General features: G+C 38.7%; 1 protein-coding gene across 3 annotated transcripts in view; it reads left to right on the top strand.

Annotated features, from left to right (window-relative positions):
* Positions 1 to 24307, top strand: part of RIMKLB (ribosomal modification protein rimK like family member B) — a 59341-nt gene that overhangs the window by 26829 nt on the left and 8205 nt on the right. For all 3 annotated transcript variants that reach the window (XM_072042866.1, XM_072042872.1, XM_027449868.3), the window contains exons 4-7: positions 12153 to 12383; positions 14180 to 14266; positions 17762 to 17965; positions 19498 to 24157. In XM_072042866.1, coding sequence (XP_071898967.1) covers positions 12153 to 12383; positions 14180 to 14266; positions 17762 to 17965; positions 19498 to 19961 — 986 coding nt within the window. In that variant the 3' untranslated portion in view covers positions 19962 to 24157. The remainder of the gene's footprint in view (positions 1 to 12152; positions 12384 to 14179; positions 14267 to 17761; positions 17966 to 19497; positions 24158 to 24307) is intronic.

The following is a 24307-nucleotide window of genomic DNA, read 5'->3' as shown; positions in this document are numbered from 1 at the left end:
TTGGGGTCCCGGCAGACATAGGAAACTTGACCACCAGTGAAGATTGAGGCAAAGCACTTACTGAGTACCTCAGCTTTTTCCATATCTGAGGAAGCCAGTTCTCCCGTCTCATATATCAGAGGGGGAACACTCTCCTTGGCCTGTCTTCTCCTGCCTATGTATCTCTAGAACCCCTTCTTGTTATTCTTCACACCCCTTGCCAAGTTCAGCTCCATCTGTGCGTTGGCTTTCCTGATCCCATCTCTACACATCCAGACGACACCCCTGTATTCCTCCCAGGCTACACAACCCTGCTTCCTCTTTCTGTACATTTCCCTCTTTTCCCTCAGTTTAAGCTGCGGGTCCTTCTCAGCCATGCCGGTCTCCTGCCTTCTCTGCTCGATTTCTTCTGCTGGGGGATGGAGAGCTCTAGTGCTCTCAGAAGGGTGCCTTATTTTTGGCATAGCAGGGAAAATTTTAGATTCATTTCGGGTTGGAGGTGAAGCCTCTGCCATTCTGAGTTGCTTCAGTCTTTCCTCTGGATTTCTTTCTGCTTTTGGAAAGACCTTTCTGACCCCATTTTCTGGGGGTGGGTTCTTAGTTCTTTTCTTCATCTGATATTTAAAATTAATGGAAGTTGGACATTCAAAACATGGGAGAGACTGAACATTAAAAGTGGAGTGAGTTTGCAGTAAGGCTGGTTACATATTTGTCTCTAGTCTTGTTCTACCACATTGAAGGCTTTGTATTTTAAGTTTGAAACATTTGATGTTTATGACTGTGCATCTGGGGTTGAGGGGGAGCCCAGCACTCAGTATTTGTAAGGCTCTCAGTGTAGATGGGCTCTGGATAGATGATATAAAAGGACAGAGATCTGATATAAGGAGGTTTTCTGTCAGTTGAGTCATGCTTTATATTTTTAAAAGTATAAAAAAGTTTGAAGTGCAAGCAGGAGGGAGATGGGTATAGGATGAAGTTCGTTTTATGACAAGGAAACTGTTACTTCTACCCTCTTCAAGAAACCATGCATTGCAACTGATGTTCACAGAACTGTTAAGCTACTGCTATGAGAAGAGGAAGAGCATGCTCCTCTTGTTAGATTTGAGTTTACTTTTTCTCTTACTGTGGCTCTGATAACTCCGGAGCAGCTGTAACTCACTAGTGTTTGCTTGGGTCAGGTCCCTGCTGCTTTTGTCATCTAAAGCAAGTCAGTTCAGCACTAGTCACATATACCCATGTTCATAAGGGGAGAGAGAGATGGGGGAGAGAACGGTTCTTAATTCAGATCTCAAGTAACCGTTTTGTAGGTTTTAATTCTTGATCAGTTACTGAGCTTTGGATGGTCACATCTGTGATTTCTAGATAGATTACTTTCCCTTTCTTTCTCTCCACTGCTTTTTTCTTAGACTTGTGTCATGCTTTGACATATTAACATGATTATGATACTTTATTTGGGAGTGCCAATCTGTGTCTTTAGAGTATTCATAGTTTGTTAAAACATTGACTTTCTAAGATCATTACAATTGTGTACAAATTATTTATCCTTCTCATCTTGGAACGGCCCTGGTGACATTTTGAATTGGCTTTGGTGACATTTTGAAATAGTTTGGTTTTCAGTTCATGTTTAGTTTTTTTTTCTAGAAAGTGTATTATCAGTACAAGACATGAGAGGTGTATCAACACATTTCTGATTCACACAATGTTCAACTGTCAGAACATTATATTAATTTGACATTCAGATTCAGTGCATGTTATCTGAATATCTTTCTAAACTAATTATCTTATCTAAGATCCCTAGTACAAAAAGAGAAAAGCTAATCCAAAGAAAATAATACAGAGCCCTCTATAAATAAACAGAATCTATAAGCATTAGGGCTGTATTCCTGAGTATTCCCACTGCTTTTTGTTATTATTTCTGACTAGTCTTTTTTGGTCATATCCTGCTCTGTATGATACATATTCTCAGCAAACATAGAGAGGTGCCTGCTTGTTTGTCACGCTGGTTCTATACTTAGATCAAACTTTTTTATTTTTTATTTTTTATGGCTACATAATGAACAAAACTTAAGAATTCCTCTGGGGTAAAAAATGAATGTCATTGCTGGCTTGATTATTAATTCAGAATAATTGCCTCATCTGATTCACTGTATACCCATGAGCGTTGTTGCTAGCACAAAAGAAGGAGCACTGTGAAGAGGGTGAGTGTGAGTCCTAGGACCACTTCTTACAAATGACAGTGCAAACACAACTCTTACAACTTTGCAATTGTAGTGTTGAGTGGAAAACAGAAGAAAGTATTTCATAACATAAATGCAGACCATTACCAAAAGGAATGGTTCTCTTTTTCCTGTACACATTGTGTCCCTGTTGCTTCCCTTGCAGTTTAGTGTTTCATGACTACTTTAGTGAGTTAAGTTAGCTAGATGTTTAAATACAAAAAGAATCTATCTTTATTTCCTCTTTTCCCCCTCATTTTCCTCCACCCTTCAAATCTGTATCTCTACAATTTGGAGATGAAGATGTCATGTGGAACCACATCATAGGCCTTACAGAAGTCCAGCAGAGTAGGGGAGAAAAACCCAACAAGTTGATAAAGCAAATGGAAAACTGCTATGTTAGAATTTCTTTTAACTACCTTTCATACAGTTTCTTAAATGTCACTTTTTCCCATGCTGCCTTTTTGTATTTTGCATTTGTACTTCTCTACTAGTCAAGTAGTTTTCCTCCCTTTTACAGATGGAACTAAAAGTTAAAATATACTAAAATATACTAAATGCTTTTGATTTTTTTCCTTACAATTTAGACTATCTTGTTTTAAATGAGATTCCTTCAAGAAAGCTAAAGTTACTTTAACCATGCTGCGGAAAGCTAGGCAGTAGCAGCAACTGATGAAGCTTGTGTTATTAATCCAAATAATAGTGTCTAAAGTCCTGGTCTACCTCAGAAGTCATCTGAAATATTTTAAGCATCAGAAAACTGTAAGATGACACTGCCCATGGAAGAAGTAGAGGAAAGCCTTCTCTATTCTTAACTACATATTGTTGTCTGTGCACTGCCTTCTCTTTTTTGTGGGTTCAGGTCAATTGGTAGATGTGGAAATACTTTCACAGGTGACATGCAGAAGCATTTGTGGATTTGGAACCAGCAGCTGCAACAGCAAAAGAGCCGGGCTTTCTTTTGGTAGCTGTTTGAGCACAAAAAGTCATGAACAGTTCTCTGCAAATTTAGCAGGCCAACCCAACTCACTGACAGGATCAGACGAGCACCAGAAATACCGAGCAAATGAGAGTGGAATGTATGGTCAGAATAGACAGTAGTGAGACTGCTTGTTTTTGTTTCAGTGACTGTTGTCTCAGCTGTCTTGTACAACCTCACCCTAAATTTAAAATTTCACACTTCCAGTTGCTCAAAGTAGTTGTGTTGCTTGTCATCTCACCATGCCTTGTTAATTATGTTGATAACAGCAACTATGAAGCTGTGTAAACTGAAAACTTTTTTTTTTCCTCCCATAAAATGAGTTGCCTGTCGATTACCGTCACCAGGCCAAAGGAGAGATGATGGAAGCACATTGCTGGTAGCGTGGTAAAAGGCAACATTGTCCCCATGTATGTCAGCGCTGGCTTACGTCAGATCATGAAACCCAAGTGTTTTTTTTTACATGCAAAAACAACAAAAAGGCATTTGCAGTGCAGTTGCTAGGTAGGCATTTGTAAGGGCATATAATGAGTGAGGGCTGGATATCTAAGTCCTGTTTATGAGCCTGATCTTCTTTTTAATAAGGAGAATCACTTTCTTCATTATGAGCTTTGAAGGGAAATCTATCTGGTAGACAAAGACAATCTAATGATAGTTTGTGAAGTGGCTATATTGCATGTGTGTATGTTCACACATTCATATACTTGTATAAGAATAGGGAAAGCTTTTTACACTATTCAAATTAAAATGCACTCACCGAGTCATTAACTTGAGCTGTGAGAGACTTGCTTCCAGTGTAATTAAAGTAATTAAAAACTTTGATCAAAACTCATTTTTAATTTCAATATATTCAAAATTATCTCATCATAAATATATATTTTTTGAGTTTTGCTATGGAAAATACTTAAATTCTAACTTTGCTCAGGAACAAATTAGAAACAGAATTTAACTTTTCAAGGTATTTGAAATAATACTGTTGTTTGTTTAGCGATCAAATCTTTTGATTCTTCTTTGCATTTTTGTTTTTTATATTTTTTTTACAACACTCTATTTAAAAATCCATCTTAACAGTTATATCACTAAAGCATCCATATATGGGAATCTGGCTAAAATGTTGTGTGTTTCTATCTTTACTTGTTCAAATGCCTTTTGAGTGTTTTCTGGAAATGTATCTTTGTTGTTGTTGATGGAAAGTTTTTCTTAAATATGTGAATGTTTACATAATATAATAGTTATAGCTGAGGCTTTAACATAATTTTAGTATAGTTTTTATGTTTGTATTCCTACCATAAAATGCATTTTGAGAGCAAGATGGTGGTCTAGAATGAATTTATGTTTATAATATACCTTTTTACAGTATATGTCTTTATATTTGGGTCCATTCACTTCATATTTATGCATGACTCCAAAGAAGTGCTTGTGGTTTGGGACTATAAGCAGTGTATTGTTACTAGAAATGTAGTTCAGAAACACAGATCTAGCCATAACCAGTTTACTTAGTATTAATAAGGTATACATACCGGCATCTGACCTGTTTCTCCCTCGTATTGAAAAGATTGCTGTATCCAGAATGGCCACAATCGCTTTGAGTGTCATTCTTCTTCCCAAGTTTTTCAACATTTTCAACAGCACAGGCATTTCTAAGAATGATTCTGTGTTCTTTCTTGGGAAGGTAGGAGATACTCCGAGTCAAGGAAGGGGCGTGAAATAAAATTGTTCAATTTAGGTTCCTGCTTTCTTTCTGTTTGGAGTTGTAGTTGTGCTCTTAGCTGCTATCTTCAGGTTAAGGACTAGTTTAAATAAAATTGCATGTAAAGTGCTATACTTCACTAAGCATTACCCATTTTGTGGACTTCTATCCTGCTTGTAGTCATTTTATAAGATTGATATGTAAGGTTAAGTCAACAGATTAAAGCAAGCTTTTGATGTACACAATGGCATTTTGTTAATGCTCTTGTTAATTATGTCTAAATACTACCACTCTCTTGGCAGAATTTGTGTTCAAAGTATGCGGAGTTTTATGAATTTTAGAGATACAGTTATGTGTTTGTTGTTTTTTTTTTGAGGTTGGTGAGTAAATATGTATTTTGTTATTGCCAGTAATCTACTGCTAGAGATACAGTTTGGGGTAATTCCTTTTTGAATTTTTATATAGCAATTAGGATGAAACACATTTAACTATCTTCAACTAAACTGTAAGTAATTATTAAACACTTCAGAATTTTAACACAAATATTATGCGGTGTCTTGTGGCTGACAGATATTGGGAGGATGAATGAACCAGAAATAGCAATGCACTGTTTTGAGAACAAGAGTGAGTCAAGGCTTGTAGGAAAATTCAGTGATTCTTGTTACAACAACCGATTAATTGGGAAAAACAGGTAGCAGAAAGCGATGTCCTCTTATTTTGAGGAACAGTTTGTGTGCTGGAAGGCTAGCCTGTTTTTCCCAGCTGGGTAAGTTGAAATCATAATAGCCTGCTTGCTGAATGTCTGTTCATTTGGGAAACATTAGCAAATCTGCGGATGTCTGGATGAATAAACTGGTATAGTGAAGTTGAGAGAGCCTGGAGACTTTCAGGTTAGCATACAGATCTCTGAGGATTTTTCCTCAGTGTAATTTTTTGGGAAGTTCTCAGTCCATGTTATCTCCCATTGGGAATGTGATGGAGCTGGTGTATGTTTCATTTTTTTGAAAATGTAATTCAAACTTTTTTTTTTGGAATGTTGCATGCGCAATGACCATGTATTATTCCAGTTGTATGCTACTGCTGTTAGAAATGTATTCTACATACTGGATCCATCTGAATACTGAAACAGTTCTTTTCTGCTTCTTTTTTGAATTATGGTTTTGATTATGGAAACCTCTTTACTGTATTTTTTTTTTTTTTACATACATAGAAGTAAATGTATTTTTTTGCTGAGAAAGTTCTTTTCTCTTATGCCATTGTCCTTTGGGTTTCTTCAGGCCATGGCTTCTGACATTTCCAGCTAATTCAGTCTTTTTATCTGTGATAGTGTATCAGTTAATACTGATGATTTAAATTGCATAAAAATAGAAGCTTGATACCAGTAAGTTGATTTACTGGAAGTCTATCCAGTTCTCCTTGTGCGTGTGCATTGAATACTTTACGCACTTAGCTTTTAAAGAATTTAACCAAGCTATGATCTCTACAGTCATGGTGTACTTGAAGACCTGAATTTGGGTGCTGGGTACTTCATGGTCTTGGTGAGTCAGTTTGCTTTTTTTTTTTTGACTGTTTTCCAAAACAATGATTTGGAATGAAAATACTTAAAACCAACTTATTTGATATTACTGAGATTTATATTTTGTATAAAATACTGAATGTTTGCCATAATGAGAGGCATAAAACCTTTAATTATTTCTTATGTCCTTAGCAAATCTTAGAGGTTTTAGACCTATCCCCTGAAACCATATTCCTTCTGTGAACATATGCACCGTTTCAGCTGAAAATACAGCTGTTCATAACATGAGATAACGTGAGATGTTGCTTTGCATTAGCTATTAACCTGTTGATGAACTGATTCTTGTAGAATTTGGAAGGGATTTGTGTAGCATGCAAAACTAAATTGAGTTTCAGAAATGACTAGTAATTTAAAATGCTGCTTTGGTGCGAGTTAAAATGTTCAGAAGCTGCACACTGTTACTTGAAATCTTGATCCTTCATAGCCATTCATCAATGTGAAAGTGCTGCTTAGAGTTTCTAAAGCACAAGAAGAAAGTAGGTTAACCTAAATGGATAGGTGAACACTGATGCTTATGGATTGTAATAGGCATGAGGCTGCAGTTCAGGAATTTATGTACTCTGTCTGTGGATGTGATTGACTTGCAGAAGTGTGTTTGACTTGCAAGCTTTACAGGATATCATTAATGTGTTTGTGCACTTAGCTTGTCCCAGTTGCGTAGTGAGATTCATTGTGAAACCTCTTCACTGAGGCTTAAGGTCAAGCATTTGGCCTTGTGTTTTTGCTGTAGGGTGGGAACAAGCACATAGACAGCTTAGGAGTCTTAGTTGACAGGCAGCAACTTGTTAAGTCACTGTAACTCAGTTTTGTTTGCATGTCTATTTTGAGGCATTTCATTTGGAATGTGTGCCACCTAAATGATAACTCTTAAAAATGAGGTTTTATAATTGAGAAATGTAACTGAATTGAATTTTCATGAAAGAAGTTGGTGCAGTGGGTTTATGTGGCAGGGGTCATAGGGGCGGCTTCTGTGAGAAGAATACAGAAGCTGCCCCATATTAGATAAGGGGCCTGCTGCTGGCCAGAGCCGAGCCAATAAGTGATGCTGTTTGCACCTCTGTGAGAGCACTTTTAAGAAAGGGAAAAAAAAACTGCTGGGAACAGCAGCTGGGAGAGAGAGAGGAGTGAGGAATGGCCCTGCAGACACCAGGGTCAGTGAAGGAGAGGGAGAGAGGTGCTCCAGGCACTGGAGCAGAAGTCCCCTGCGGCCTGTGGTGAGGACTATGGTGGAGCAGGCTGTCCCCCTGCGGCCCGTGGAGTACCACAGCAGAGCAGATCTCCACGCTGCAGCCCATGGAGGAGACCACAGTGGAGCAGGTGGACCTGCACTGGCAGAGGCTGTGGCCTGTGGAGGACCCCTGCTGGAGCAGATTCCCAGCCGGAGCTACAGCCTGTGGAGAGGAGCCCACACAGGAGCAGGGGGTCTGGGGGGAGCTGCCGCCCACCCGTGGGGGACCCGTGCTGGAGCAGTTTGCTCCTGGGGGATGGATGGATGGACCCCGTGGGACGGAGCCGTGTGGGAGCAGTGCTTGAAGAGCTGCTGCCTGTGGGCAGCCCCTGCAGGCTCAGATCAGGAAGGATGGCATCCCATGGGAGGGACCCCACGGGGAGCAGGGGATGAGAGTGACCAAGAAGGAGCGGCGGAGATGAAGTGCCATAGACTGACCATAACCCCCATTGCCCCCTTCCCCTGCATCCCTTGGGGGGAGGAGGTGGAAGAGGGCGGATAGGGGGAAGGCATTTTTGTTTTGTTTCCTCTGTTTCTCACTTCTCTAGCTTGCTAGTAATAGGCAATAAATCTTACTATCTCCCTACTCTGAGTCTGTTTTGCCCATCACAATAATTGTTGAGCTATCTCCCCGTCTTTATCTCAACCCTTGAGCCCTTTGTGTCGTATTTTCTCCCCTTTTCCCTTTGAGGAGGGGCAGTGAGAGAGCAGCCGTGGTGGACTCAGCTGCCCACCCGAGTAAAACCACCACAGTTGTCATAGACAGGAAGACATAAGCTACTAAAAAAAGTCTGCATGTGTGAATGAGGACTGAGGAATTCCAGAGTTACTTTTTATTTTTATTTTTTAAAGTATGTGCATCCACCCTAAAATTCTGCTAAATCAGCCTGTAGAGAGGAAGGAAACTGTTGTCCTCTAGATAAGTGCTATGCAAATAGGCTGCACTGTATTAGATGTTACTGTCTCAAGGACTTTCTTAGGCTATAGATAAATGTCTCCTGACTTCACTGGTAGCAGCAGCAGAAGTTTCTGCCTCTTTCTTCTATCTTCGCTGGAGTTTAATGTTGCATCTGTTTTCTGTGGACTTCAGAGATTCCAGTGGTGGCTTCTAATCTGTTTGGATCACAGGAAAACTCTTCAGTAGAGACCAGGTGCTTTATACTTCAAGCTCACCTGCTACTCTTCGAGAGTGACAAGCAGCAGGACCAGTTGGGCCAGCTGATGAGGAATCGTGTACTTACCTGCTCAGTTATCATGAGTTGCTTTGAGCTGTATTTGAGAGAAACTTGAGGCTTACTGGCTTTATCTGAAGGACATAGTGTAACCTGGTTAAGTTCACTCCCAGGTGATTACAATTCTTATTGCAATTACTCCTTTTGCACTTTGGTCTGAATGCTGTGATATTTGCAGTATAATGTTAAGGGCCTGTCATATGTAGTTTTGGAAACATCTCACAGAGGAAACCCAAGGAAAGCTGGTAGTGAGTGGAAGAAAAGGTCTTGTTCAAGCACAGATTTTACATTTGTTGTTATAGTATGATATTCCAGCTCAGGAGTCCTCTGTCTCATAGGGCCAAAGAATACCCAAAATGTTTTACGATAACTTGAGAAATTGTCTTCCAAGCAGTGTAAAATGGATGTTGGTAAAGTTAATGATATTGGAGAGTCAGTGAAATCTCCCTTTCCTTGCTGTTGTTATTGGTACTTCAAAGGACTCTACAGCTGTCTGTGTTTTCTATGTCTGCAATGTCATGAGCATCCATTGAGAAAGCCAATGAATGGACCAAGCTGTTATTTGTTGAGGTACTTGCACATGGTCTGAACATCTGCCTTCTGCTTGTTTGTGAATTTGGTTCATTGTCTGCAGGCGACTATGAATGTAACTCACTACTACTCCTCTGGGACTGGAACGGTGCTATTACTACAAAGGACAGAGAGCTCATCTCCATTTAAAAAAAAAAAAAAGAAAAAAGAAAAGATTAATCCCACTGTAGCCTATCTTTAAAAAAAAAACAACAACAACAAAAACAAACACTAACTTTCTTCATCTTTTTTTGTGTACAAGAATTAGTTCTTTGGAAAAGAAATTAATTGTATGCATTGATATTTTCTGTGTTACAAGTTTCAGTGTATCAATATTATTTTATCAGCCACTCAGCAATAATGACCATTAACTGCTGGATCTTGGATGGAATGCTGAATACAAGCTTGTTTTTCAAAATGGCAGAATCTGGCTCCTTTTTACTGTAATAAAGCTGCTTCTGTTTGCAGCACTGTGTTGCTGGGAGACTGCAGCTAATTTTTGTGGCGCATGTCAGTAGTGGTGACTCAAATTATACATTTCATTGAGTAGCTCTTCTCTTTGTTTGTAAACTGTCTTCTATTAAGGGAGAGAAAAAAGTGTTCTGGTGAAAAGAGAAAATGTTTGAATTGGGAACAAAAGCTCAGATTATTCTGTTGATAACATCACTGTACATCCAATGTCACTCCAGGGGGAGTGGTGACCTGACTGAATTTGAACCAGTCCGATAGTGAAGTTTAATCCAGGTATTCAGGAGAATATCCTATCAGGCATATGCATCACTTCTGTTTGCTTTTTCAAACTCAGTTGTGCAGAATTTCAGCATGTGGTATGACTGTAAAGAAGAATAACAAAACAGACTCTGAGATTATATGAATTAGTAAACTGTAGTTTTGGCTCACAGAAGAGATGTACAGTGGCAATCTTTGAGGTCTGTAGAAAATATAGTCCTTTCTAAAATGGGTTGTTGCACAGCTTGCATGTGGATCAGGACATGCATGCAATTGCAGTGGCAAAAAGGAGGTGTAGTTGGATGTAAACCTAAATGTATTTGCTACATGTGTGAAATGGAATCTGAATGACAAGTTAAAATCTTTTGCTTGCCAAATCAGTACTCTTTTTCTGACTAAAGGAGATCATAGTCTATTTACTGATATTCACATTCTGCTCAGACTTCTATCAGTCTTTTGTTTTTATTCTTGCTTGAGATGCTTCTATAAAATGGTTGTGTGTGCATCTGAAGCCTGCTTGTTTAAACACGCAAGTCATGTCAGCTGCAATGCGGCAGTGCTTGGTGCTAATGAGGTGAGCAGCCAGAGCACCCGTCTGCTTATGTTCTCTCATCTCTGTACAATTATGGCAATGGGTACTGAAAAAAAAGGATTTGTATTGGATATGGCTTTGTTTTGGCCTTTCCAGAGTATGGTTCTATGCTCTCCTGAGGGCTGGACAGCATATTTCTACTTCTGTTTGGGGAGTTAGGTGGTTACTTCATTATATTTAATGCAAGCTCTAAAATACAGCCTGGCTGGGAGAAGAAAACCAAATAGGAAGTACAGAGAGGAATTCTCACCCCGAACACACACATTAATTCAAATGCACCTTTAAATGAAAATTAAATGAAAATATATTGCCTGACAATATGTGTGTCTACAGATTGAGTAGATGCAAGTTTGTATTTGTAAAGTAACATCTTTGGAATAGAACTAAACAGATAATTAATATGGGCTAGATCTGAAGGAGCAGGCCTTTCGTAGGCACAGAAATGCAGATGAACTGTGATTTCTCAATTCACTTTTTCTTTTTAACCCTTAAGGTGCTGACAGCAGTGTCAACTGTGTATTTTACATTGTAGTCGGATGGTTTTAGTTTGAACATAAGGTGAATAAAGCGAATATTAAATATGTCTTGTCTGTTCTCATTTTCAGCTGCCAGACTGTCTTCATCAAGCTTGATGCCTTCCCAACTGATCCTATCATATTTCCATTCCTGCAACTTTTCTTCCCATGTTTCTTTTTCAGAGACATTGTCTGTAAAACTATAGATCATGACTAAGGGATATGTTGGTCGTGGTGACAAAGCTGGCTTTCCTTCTGATTCCTGTCTTAATGCCACAGGGTGCTGCCCTGTTAGCTGATAAAATTATTTCTGAGTATTATTATATATCAGATTGTTGATATGGGTCATGTTAAAAATACTGCTATTTTTTAAGGGTCATATCTAGCCTCAGTTACTTTGGCAATTGTTGTGCAACGTGATGCCAAAATCAGAGGGATTGATACAACTGGGACTGGGAAAGTTATATACTGTGTCATGTAGGCAAGAAATGTTTGTGAGAGGCAGAGACTTCCTGAGGTATTGTTACTGCCCATGTCAATGTAGTGTGCAGCTAACACACATAGAAAGGATGACATGTCAACCTAGAAAGTCTTTAATCTTGGGAAGAAGCCCAAGATTATGTGCCCTCATACAATGTTCTTTGCCTAGTCCTAGTTTTAAGTAGGCTAACAGTAACATACATGAAACAGTACAACTGACAAGATGCGTTTTAGTAAGAGTTGTGTTGTTCTAATGCTCATCGTTGGTATCTGATGTAATTAGATATAGGGCAGTATTTCTTTGCGTGTTTACATCTTCCTGAAAACCTTGTAGTTGATTGGAATGTTCTTATTTTCCTTCCTTAGGGCTCCGGGTGAACGGTGAGCTTATCACTGCTTACCCACAGGTGGTGGTTGTGCGTGTACCAACACCTTGGGTCCAAAGTGACAGTGATATCACAGTCCTTCGCCACCTAGAGAAGATGGGTTGTCGATTGATGAATCGTCCCCAAGCCATCCTCAACTGTGTCAATAAGTTCTGGACCTTTCAAGAACTTGCTGGTCATGGTGTACCCCTCCCAGACACCTTTTCATATGGTAAGGCTTTGGGATCAAAAGGATAGCATAGCTGCCTACAATAATCTGTGCAAGTAGTGTGAGGCTAGTTCCACAGATAAGTGTTCAGTAACCAGAAGAAGAAAAAAAGTTATGAAACTCAAGCTTCTGGTTTTGGCTATATTGATTTCCTGTGATGCTTTATGAAAAATATATTAATTATACCTCAAATTCCCAAAGCAGCTAAATTTGGTTGTTACTGCTAAAACATTTTGAACTCTTTTCCAATTGCCCAAAACAACAGACAGGAACTCAAGGAACTAAATGTCACAAGATATTGTCAGAATCTACACTTCAGTAACATCTGAAAATAGATAAAAATTCTATATAACTAAAAATATCTGCAAATATATTAGTTATTATAAAAGGACAGAAACAGCACAGGCTCTTGTGTTCAACTATTAACAGTTCTTTGGTGTTTGCTTTCCCTCCAGAATTCCCTCCATCAGTTAATTACTGATATTCCTTGTTCCTGCCTCTGGAATCTATGGCTTCTGACAGAGCGCTAAATTAGAAGAACCATTTGACTGAGCTACCCCAATACTTTTTCTGATTTTACTTATAATATGTTAAAGAATGGAAGATGCCTCTTAACTTTACTTTCCTTCTTGGGAAACACCAGTGCTTTCCTTTCCTTTGTGCAGTTACACTGACAGACTTCTGCAATGGGAACTTGACAAAAACGTCAGTCAAATATTTTCATCAATTAGTGTGAAAATACATTTGAGAAGAACATCCTTTCTTTGTAGAGGCAGTTGCTCAAGATCTTTGAGAATGGAATGAATTTTTAATTTTTGTTGGGAAAGGGAAACCACAAATTATGGGGTAGTTGGAGAACATCTCTGTTTCTTTGTAACTCCATGACATTTCTTTTAATGCCTCTCTCTAGAATTTGACAGAAGCATAGCCTTCCTTTTTTACACAAGTATCAAATTGTTAGTAAGATCTGGCTTTGCCAGCAGCATGTGCTGAACTGCATGTTGTTCCGTGACATGCATTAAAACCTGTGTTAGGATAGTGATGGTTACTTCTGGCTTTCTGACCAATGGCTTGACTTCTGCATTTTACTGCACGTCTTTAGAGGAGTCTCATCCCTTTGTCTGCTGACTTTTATTGTATTTCTTGTACTATGGTCAGCCTTCTGTGAATCAAACAAATAAAATTAAAACATCAACCATTGTCAATGGTCATTAAAAGCTGCCCCCTACTATTCTTACAGATGCAATAAAAGAAAAAGGTTTAAATAGTACTTCAAGAAATAGGGAGAATGAAATAAAGGAGACTTAAGCCTTGGGAAAGGGGGAGGTAGAGTTCCAAGATATGGGTTGTTGCTGCTGTCTGGATTATGCCTTGTCTTTGTATTCCATGCTGTTTTCCTTGTTAGTAGTTTGGATGGAACTGTTCCTGGTGTTATGTCCATTGTATTTTCCTGCAAGACATTTGAAAAAGCAGGAGCTTTTAAGGTAATAGGGCTAAACTGGAACCAGATGGTAGAATTGGGGCATTCAGATTTCAAACACTGGGCTGAGCCTTTTGGGGTTGTGATCAATTGCCCTTTGTCAATTTATTTCTTTCATTCCAAATTATATAGGAATAAGTATTGCACAAGTTACAAACGTGACAAAGTCTGACAGTACTCTATGACCAAGTTCTTCTTAATTGTTAATTTTTTCCTCATTATCTAAGTTGGAAGGGTGGGAGGAATGCATGGCAATTACCACCCCAATTTGGCCACATCAGGCTGGTGGCACATAATATTGTTGGTTTTCTTTTGCCAGGTGGTCATGAGAATTTTGCCAAAATGATTGATGAGGCGGAAGTGCTGGAGTTCCCTATGGTGGTGAAGAACACGCGGGGTCACCGAGGTGGGTGTGAGGTCAGAGGTGAGGGCAAGGAATATTGTTAGCAGCACTCTTTAAGATTTTGTCTTGTCAATAGGTAATAGTTAAGGAGGTCTTCTGTTAGGTGTTGAACTTTTTTTGCAGTACTTCTAAATTCTCGTACCCTCAAACTTCTCAATATTGAGAGGGCTGCACACTGGAAAGCAGTTTTAATAGAACATAGTCTTGGAATAGCAGGAGGGCTAGGGGTTCAAAAGAATGGTGCACTGATGACTTTTGTGAGGAAAGCGAACTGGATTAGTGGAAGGTCTGGCCTTAGGGATGCAGAGAGAAGCCTACATGGATTTTAGGGATGATTCTAAATAGGCGTAAGAAATAAAATGTTAGTTCATTGAATCTTAATTTGACTTTTCTTTCTAATTGAGTTTGTCAGTAATTAGGATTCTGGTTTAAATACAATCTCATATACTGTTTGCCAAATGGGATTGATTCTTCCCCTCCCCCCAAAAAACTCTGACTGCTAGTGATAGTGCAGAAGGTTCAGATGAAATTTTTCTGTCATTGGTTTTTTTTTTTTTTTTTTTTTTTTTTTTAGGTGTTGAAATAAAAAGTGTTGAACTACGTTGCTTTAGTTTAATGGTAGATAGTGATCTACTAAAGGAAACCAAGTTCAAAATTATTTACACAGGAGGTCACTGGTTTTAAAACCAATTTAATAAATACTAGCAGTAAAAAGAGTCTGAAACGGATGTTTCACCACATAAGCCAGGAGTTACCATAAACAAACTGAAACATTTAGAAAAAGCCACTTCTTCCTTCTCATTGTCCCCATCTTTGTTCCCACACTGTACTGCTCTGGTGCATCTCTTCTGCTGACATGAGTGTTTCTGTAACCGGATAGTAAAAGGATTCAGGAACAGATCTTAGCTAAATCTAGACTGGTTATGTTTACTTGGATGAATTCCTTGCTTGAATTATCATTTACTTCCACAATTTCCTGTATTGATGTAATGGAAGAGTGAGAGCAAAAGGCTGGGGCAGAGGAAGATTTTGGCAGTGATACCTGTTTATGTGGTCTTAAAGTGCTTGCAGAGCTATGAAGCAAAGTTGGGGCTTGTCTTTGTAGTAAGCTCAGTTTGACAAACGTGGATTTACTGAGACACTGGACTTGACTTGATTTTACCTCTTGTTAAGATCTAGAAGTGTAGAGTTTGCAGCTATTGACTTTCTTTTCCATTTTTAGCCAGAATTCATGTCCTGGGCTGCATTAGGCAAAGTATTGCCAGCAGGTTGAGGGAGGTGTCTCTTCCCCTCTATTCAGCCCTGGTCAGGCCACACCTGGAGTGATGGTTCCAGTGCTGGGCTACCCAATTCAAGAGCAACATGGAGCTACTGAAGAGTCCAGTGAATGGCCACAAAGATGATTAAGAGACTGGAGTATCTCTTCCGTGAGGGAACACTGGGAGAGCTGGGACTGTTCAGCCTAGAGAAAAGGCTCAGGGGAATCCAATTGATGTGATTAAATACCTGAAGGGAGTGTGCAAAGAGGATGGAGACAAGCTCTTTTCAATGGAACCCAGTGCCAGGACAAGAGGCCATGGGAACAAATGGAAACACAAGAAGTCCCTCTAAACATCAGAAAACACTTCACTGTGAGGGAGACTGAGAGCACTGGCACAGGTTGCCCAGAGGTTGTGGAGATGCTCAAATGTTGTGTGGGCGCTGTGCTGCACATCCTGCTCTAGGTGCACCTGCTTGAGTAAGGGATTGGACTGGATGACCTCCAGAGGTTCTTAAAACATCCATTGATTCTGTGCTTCTGTTTACAAGTTTTTCTGTAGAGCACTTTAAATTCCATGAATTTTAATGCAAATTTATCATAGTGCATGCCCTTTCACATTAAGAGAGTTGGGGAAACCTTTTCAAATTAATTAAAGAGCAGCCATTTGCAAATGATATTTAGAAAATGAGGCAAACATGGTCATAGATGCTGCTTGATGAATAAAAGTCATGTTCTTCTAAGTCCATTTTCTGCACAGTTAATGCTGCTTCTGCAAATGTGCCAATATTATTTTTGCCAAGATGTCATGGTGCAGCATAATTACCAAGAATTAAGTAGTTCCCCTCCAAGGAGTCATTCTTCCTGTCCAGTTTTAGGAGTACAGTAGGATTATTAAGTGCCTGTAGGAGATTTAGAGGTTGGTATGGGAGAGATCACATGGAGGAATTTGTTTTTTTTTTTTGTGTCATGATTTTAAGTATACATTCTGCTGCTGTTTGTTATGAGAGATTCTATGTTCCTCAAGCAGCATTTTGTGTTAGACAGAACCTTAAACCCTGAGGAAGCAGAGGCTGTCCCAGGTGGACTTTGGAGCACTTGCTGGAATGGAATTCTTAGCACGTTGTTTCTCCTATTCTGCTGCATTTCTGTTACTTTAATTAAGATAGGCAGTTCATCAATTGTTTTTTGAATTCTGTTAACACTTCAGCATTGTTAACACTGCAGCATAAATGAGTGACAATTCTGCCACAAAAAATCAGTGCAGCCTTATTGCAAAATTTAAATCTAATACAGCATAAATGAGTCTTAAAGTGGGAGAGCAGTTGAGAGAAGTGGCTGAAGATGGAAACAGATACGTTCTTGTGAGACTAAAAAGAGATGGAAAGGGTAGAATCTTTCAGGAATGCTTTTCATTAGTACTAGTAAAATTGGAAGAGAAGAGAGAAGTCTTTGGTGTGCTTTAGAAATGAAGGGGAATGAAATGACAAAAATCCTTAGGATGTTTACTTGCAAAAAAGCCGGTGATTTTAAATTCTAAACAGTTTCTTCAAAACTGCAGTACATACCATTCACTTTTATGTTTTATGGAATATTTTGCTAAATTGATTTCATATACTTTGGAGTCTAGTGTTTTGTTCTGAACTTAGTTACTGTACTGCACAGCCTCATTCTGGAGTTGTGAGTTCTTAGAAGTACTGGGAAGAGCAGTTGTCAGCAACTTCCCAAGAGTTAAATAGCTTTGCAGTGGTGTACTAATGACGTAAGAGTTCCTAACAGCCTATTCTTTAACAGTTTCATGCAAATAGTTTCTGTGCATCAAACTTACAGTCCGTGAATCTAGTCTTTTTAGAAGAATAGCTCCATGCTATTATTTACTGCTCTTGTGTTTTTTTTTTTTTTTTTCTTTCTTCTCTCATTAGGACTTGTATCAGAACGATTTGAAATTACAAAACTGCCTCCTTTATCTAAAGCAAAGGTGTTTTTTTTTTTTAAATAATTTTATTTTAATACTGTTCTCATGGCTCCTCAACTCTTTCAGTACTTGAACACTTAGAAGTACTGAAGCAGTGGAACACTGATGTCCACAGAAGAATTTGTAAATGGATATAAACTACAGATGGGGCACATGAGACTGACCAGCATACTGGTCAGAGGTTTTACTTTTCTATGTTGAATCATTGATGCAGCTCAAATTGGTAGTTTCTTCTAATCCTACAATGTTCTTTTTCTTCACACAGGCAAAGCTGTGTTCCTGGCACGGGACAAGCACCATTTGGCAGACTTGAGCCATTTGATCCGTCACGATGCCCCTTACTTATTTCAAAAATACGTTAAAGAGTCCCATGGCAAGGATGTACGTGTCATCGTAGTAGGAGGCCGTGTGGTGGGCACCATGCTCCGTTGCTCAACAGATGGGAGAATGCAGAGTAACTGCTCACTTGGTAGGAAAAGCTTTATTCATAGTTTTGATCAAAATACTTGAATCCAGTGGAAAAATGGCATACCCAACTGAAATAAGCTGCAGGTTTTATTTTCTATTAATTGTGTTTACTGTTGGATGTTTACAGAGAAAACGTGAGAGTGAGGAGTAAGTGAGATGTGCATTGCACAAACCCATAATCAGAGGCTATATCTGCCTGAAGTTTTAGGTGGATAGGACAGATGAAAGGGAGTGGAAAGTTCTAGGAACACAAACAGAGCAAATGATGTGATAGTGGCAACATGCTAATGCCACGTTATCATTCAGTACATCCTTTTAAAAGGAACAGAAAAAGAAGGAAGACAGAAAAAGAGAGTGAGCATGGTAGTGGAGACATCCAGTTGGCAAGAGGGTTGAGTGTTAAGAGAGAAAAATGTTGAAGGCAATCAACAGTTGGATAACATATGCAGCTGCTGTGCTGCCTTACGTGTCAGTCTCCTCCAGGCAACATTTTTTCGTCTAAAAAACATGTCTGTGAGGGAGAGGAAATTTAGTGCTAGTATCCTTACAACTGAGTTCCTGCTTCACTTTGTGTGTAGGATAGGAGAGGATTCTTAGGCTGGAAGAAGGAAGTAGGATAGAGGCTGCCTGGCTGGTTATTTACCTGAAATTACTGAAACTGAAATTGACCTGACCAGGGATTGGATAAAATGTGTTTATGTGCAGTACAGTTTTAGTAACAGTTTAGTAACAGTACAGTTACTACTTTCTTAAACAGTACTTTTACTACTTTTAGTTACTGCTTTCTTGATGCTTAGGAAATGTAACCTGGAAGATTTTTCTGCTAAATGTTTTTATTTTTCTTTTATATTTTTAAATTTAAGAGTTATGGTAAATTAAGGATGAAGTCTGTTTCATTTAATACTTAGATTATGGGCTGTGTACTGGACCAGCTGAGGTGCAGACACAAATTTCCCAGAATTCTTTCTTTAGAGACAGTAAGCTATGAAGCAAGCTGAGAGGGACAGAAGTAAATAATAATATCTTAACCCTCTTCTCCCTTGATTATGTCTGTCAGACCTGTAGTCTCCTGTGCAATATTTGTTTTAATTTTGCTGGAAGATTTCTTCATATAACTTATAAACACATATAGCAAACCTCTACTGTAAAGGAAGAAACAAGGGCATGCATAGAAAGCCTCTGCCTTAGAAGAAGAAACAAAGGTGATGTGTTTTGTCATCCTTTTAATATCCCAAGATTGCAAAAATGTTATCTTTGTTGACTAAAAAGTCAGTAGTTACCTTTTTTTTAAACAAGTCATAATCTTGAACTGCCTTTGGCAGGACAAAATCTTTCAAAACCCTGCTGTGACTTCAAATTCATTTGTAGTCACTGTGGAAAGGAAGTCACTTTGTGAATCATTATCAACACTATGCCTGCAGGATTGCTTTGGAGCTTCACAACCAAAGTGCACCAGCCAGTCAAGAATCATGTTGGTCACCTGTGACCAGATAGATCAGAGACAGCAAGTTTTTTTTTTCCCACTTCTTGCAGGTGGTGTAGGGATGATGTGCTCACTGAGTGAACAAGGCAAGCAACTGGCAGTCCAAGTATCAAACATCCTGGGGATGGACGTGTGTGGCATTGACCTGCTGATGAAGGACGACGGTTCATTCTACGTCTGCGAGGCCAATGCAAATGTAGGTTTCATTGCCTTTGACAAGGCTTGTAATCTAGATGTAGCTGGTATCATAGCGGACTATGCCGCTTCTCTTTTAACCCCCGGTCGCTTGACGCGGCGCATGTCCTTGCTCTCTGTGGTGTCCACGGCAAGCGAGACTAGCGAGCCAGAGCTGGGCCCTCCAGCTAGTGCCGCTGTCGACAATATGAGTGCTAGCTCCAGCTCTGTCGACAGCGACCCTGAGACCACGGAGAGAGAGTTGCTCACCAAGCTCCCGGGGGCTCTATTCAACATGAACCAGCTATTAGCCAATGAGATCAAACTTCTTGTGGAGTGATGCCACGTGTAAATAGATGACCAACAGAACTCTCTCTTGTAAAAATTTCCTTTAAACCAACTTGCAATGCTGTTTATCAGAGAAGCTCAGAGAAATGAGGAAAGGGGAGTCAATCAAGAGAGCAGGATTAAAAGACATGCGTTCTGTGACTGCTGCCCCTATGTTTTTGCAGAACATAATGTTGTGTTCATTCTTCAGCATCAGTTTTCTAATGAAGATGCTCAATTCACAACCTAAATGGGAGTTTTATTTGGATGCTGCTTTGGTCCCCAGACATATTGCAGTGCACATGTGTTCACAGGAAAGCATTGAAGCATGATTCACAGGAAGATTTTCAGAAAGCTCTGGCAGCTCTCTAGAAACTTCCGGGAATTAATGCAGCAGTTAAGTCTCTTCTACCTCCATAAGGCTTGATCCTGTAAATTGCTCAGTGCCTTTAGTTCTCAATGAGAGTTGAAGGTGTTAAATGCCAGGTATTTCAATGTTCCTGGACACCTACTGTTCCCTCTCTTGTAGGTGGGAGCTGTAGGTTCAGCATACTTTTAAAGTCATCCCTTTCTGACCTTGCAGGATATGGCCCTTCAAATGATGAGGCAGAGAGAAGTGTCGTTTGACTTAATGTGAGCTTTCTGTACAAGTCTCTAATGTGTGCCGTCTTGGTATTAATTGGCAGCTTTGTGTCCATATTTCTTTATAAAGCTTTTGAAGGAGGATTTCTAGAACTTGCGTTTTTCTCATTTCAACTCCAGATTTTGGAAGGTATGCAGGGGAATTTCTCATTATATTTGTGGCAGAAGTGTCACGTTTTAACTATTTTTGCATGATTGGAGGAGATAAACAGCACTGTAATGTTTGGTATAAAAAATAATGTTTAATCCAATGTGAAAAAGAATTACACTAGTTTAAAACAAACGTGCATTGACTTGTATTTGTTAGTGTTTTAGTCTTTCTGAGAGAGATCTGCAATGTTAATGTTCTTTTTTTTTTTTAATACATGCTAGTCCAACACTCCCTTCTCTATGCCTGCATCTTTAACAGTGGCCAAAGTGAAAACACTGCAGAATATTTGCTAAGAAAACACTGAGTTAAAGCCTGTACAGTTTTTTTTGGGGGGGAGGGTGATATTTTTTGTTCTTTGGGGGGAGAAATGTGGTAAATGTGGAGGAGTGAAAAGTTGGTTAAAAGCGATTAGAATTCTAGAGGTACTTTAGAATAAAGCTGCAGTTCATACAATACTTGCAAGGTTTACTTTTTCCCCATTGAAAATACTTAAAAGCTGATGTTGTCAGAAGTCCAAAGATCATAACTGGGGAGAAATACTAAATTCTTAGTTTTGGGAAACATGCAGCAAATTAAATTTAAAAAAAAAGAAAAAAGGAAAAAAAAAAAGAGAGCTCAGCCAGAATTTAAAAAAAAAATAAAAAAATATATAACCTAGGTCCATATACAATTAACAAATTAATCCTGGACCCTTATGTGTATGTGGTGTGAGTGCACACACTTGTGTGTTTGTATATGCACATTTGCTTTGCTTCATTTCCTTTTGGGTTTTGGCTGTTTAGATCCTATACTTTTTCTAGGCTGCCTGATTTTTCTTAGTCCTTCTGGCTGTGCATTTTCTCATTACCCTTGAGCTGTTTTGGAAAACAGATAACCAAAACAGATATACTGAGTCCATTTTTCAGTCCCTATCTTCCCCCTCCTTTTCCTCCTCCTCCTCCCTCTGTTCTCATTCCTTTCCCATTTTCTGGGTTCATAAAGCCCTGGAACTATATATATGTGTGTATGTGTGTGTGTGTATATATATATATATATATATATATAAGATAAGTATATATATATATATATATATATATATAAACATAAGCCTCTTTTTTAAAAACTAAAGGTAAAATGTTTACAACTGAAAAACAATCTTGTGAAAGAAAATAGGGTTTGTTTGGAGGGGGGTTGTGTGTGTGCAATGCTGCTGTTTTCTGGATACTTAATGGAGCATGTCCCATGTACCCTCTGAGGCTCTGCACTGCCCACCTCTGTGGCCCCTCCTCACCTCTCTGCTGCTCTGCTGTTTTATCTTCACTTTGGACCTTAGACACAACTCACGGACATTATGCAGAGAGTCTTCAAGAGGCAATAAACAGTATTAACCTGCTTTCATGGAAGTTTGATCATGCTTCTTTGTACAGTTTGTTTTTTTTATTATTATTTTATTTTAAAAGGAATGTAATAAAATGGCTTTTTTTTTTGTAGAATTAAATATTATTATTAAAATCAAGTGAAAGGTTGACTATTGGTGTTAAGCAAGAGAAGTGGACCAGGTGGTCCAGCAACAAAAGGAGCTTCAGCAGTCAAGGTATTTTCCGATCTTCTGAGCCTTCAAGTGCACAGGTTATACTTGAAGGATATAAAGGTCTTCAACTTCTGTGAAGAGTTGCAGAAACACAGAACACAAAAGAAACCTAATTTTCTAGTCATTGAGCAGTCTCTTCAGAGGCTCTTATCCCCTGGTGTGTTTATCTAAGGGGAATTTGGGTGTTAGTTCTTCGTTTTTTTTTTTCTCCCTTCCTGTTTCCCCCCACCTTTTTTTCTTTTTTTCTTTTTTTCTTTTTTTTTTCTTTTTTTCTTTTTTTCTTTTTCTTATCAGTAGTAGGTGCCTGCACTTCTTGAGAGGCTGATAGGGTCAACCCATCCCGTTTCAGCTGTCACACACATTGAGCACATGTAGGATAACAGCAGAGAGTAAGCAAATGCTTGTTGGTACAATAGGACTTCTGTATTTCTATCACAGGAGATACCTTTTAGAGTAGAGAGCAGGTAACTGAATATTTTTGGAGGCTCCATTCTATTTTGTGGAGAAATTATATGATGCACAGGAACTTTACATTTCTTATCACCCTTTCAGAATGTCCAGGTAACATCTTAAAGTAATAACATTTGTGAAGTAAATACGAGATTTTTTGAAAGACAAGCAGTGGATTGAGAGACTTACAGTTTGTTTCCCTTGTGATGAGGTGCTTCCCCAGCAAGTTTGGAGCTAAGTCTTTGCATAGTGGTCAGGGAAGAAGACAGTATTTGAAACATCACGTACGTTTGTTTGTACGTAACTTGTTGATACTGCATATGGAAACCTTGCTTGAAGACTTATTGGTATGAATAGGCACACTTGTCTGATATATTTACTCAGTATTTATCCATTGCTTTTGAAATAGTGAAATGTATAGAATGGGTGGGGTGTGAAGGGAGTTTCTTGTGTTCACTTAAAGCAAAAAAAAACACACCAACACCCAAATCTAGTCTGTTGTAACAAGGCAGTATTTCCCATTTAAGGTGAACTTTACAGATACCAGCTTTATATGCTGTATTTCCTTCAGTTTCATACACTGAAAAACACATGCTAAACTTTCTTGCAGTTGCACTAACACTACCTCTGTACTTGAGTTTGGAAGCTTATGGTGAAAAAGTGGTCAATGTAGTGCTGGATTATAATAGCATTAATACATCAGATGGTGATACAATTATTTTTGTATTTTTTAATGTTTGAAAGAACCAGTTAGAAACTCATATGCAACAGTAAGTTTCTTAAACTACATCTGATAATTTTTTTTTCTTTTTTTTTTGTAACAGTGCAGATTTTCTTCTGTTAAATTTAATATGCTTATAATTGATGTCTTGCTGTGTCAATATATGAATTGTATGTTAAGCTTTGTATTTAATGCTTTAATGTATTTTATAAAATCCTTTTATGGAATGTTATACCATGTCACCCATAATGCAATAGAAGGTTAATGCTTGATGCCTGTGTGGACTGTTGACCTTTTTGTTCTGCTAATGATCACCCTTGGAGCGTTTTCTTCCACTTCGTGGGCTATCTTCCATGTGTGATACTTACTCAGGACATAACCTCTGGAACATCGGTGTTTGTCAAATGCAAAGGATACTTCTTAAGATGTTATATTGGACTTCAAAATCCAACACATGTGACATTTGCTAAATCTTTTCTCCGCCTTGTTGTGGAAATTTGTCAGTTAAATGTGTAAGGGACCCTAAAGAATTAGAGAGACTTTGTGGAAACAAATCCCATGTACAGTATCTTTCTCATGGCTCACTCTTTTTGAGAAGGTTTATGGGCTTTATGGCTGGTGTGAGACATACGACCCACTCCTGTTCTCTCTATGGAATTGTAGGTGCTCGGACAGGTAACCTCTGTTGCTACTGTCTTTTTTAATTTTTAATTTTTTCACTGTTCTAGGAGTTGTTTTAAACTGAACACTGCAGGATTTATAACCAGGTGTTTTGCTGGCTTTTCCTTTTTTTTTTTTTTCTTTACGTCTTAATCTTTGAGGGAG

This window comes from Anas platyrhynchos, chromosome 1 (assembly GCF_047663525.1).
Source record: "Anas platyrhynchos isolate ZD024472 breed Pekin duck chromosome 1, IASCAAS_PekinDuck_T2T, whole genome shotgun sequence".
NCBI classification, from domain to species: Eukaryota; Metazoa; Chordata; class Aves; order Anseriformes; family Anatidae; genus Anas; species Anas platyrhynchos.
This window is presented reverse-complemented; position numbering and strand designations above follow the sequence as displayed.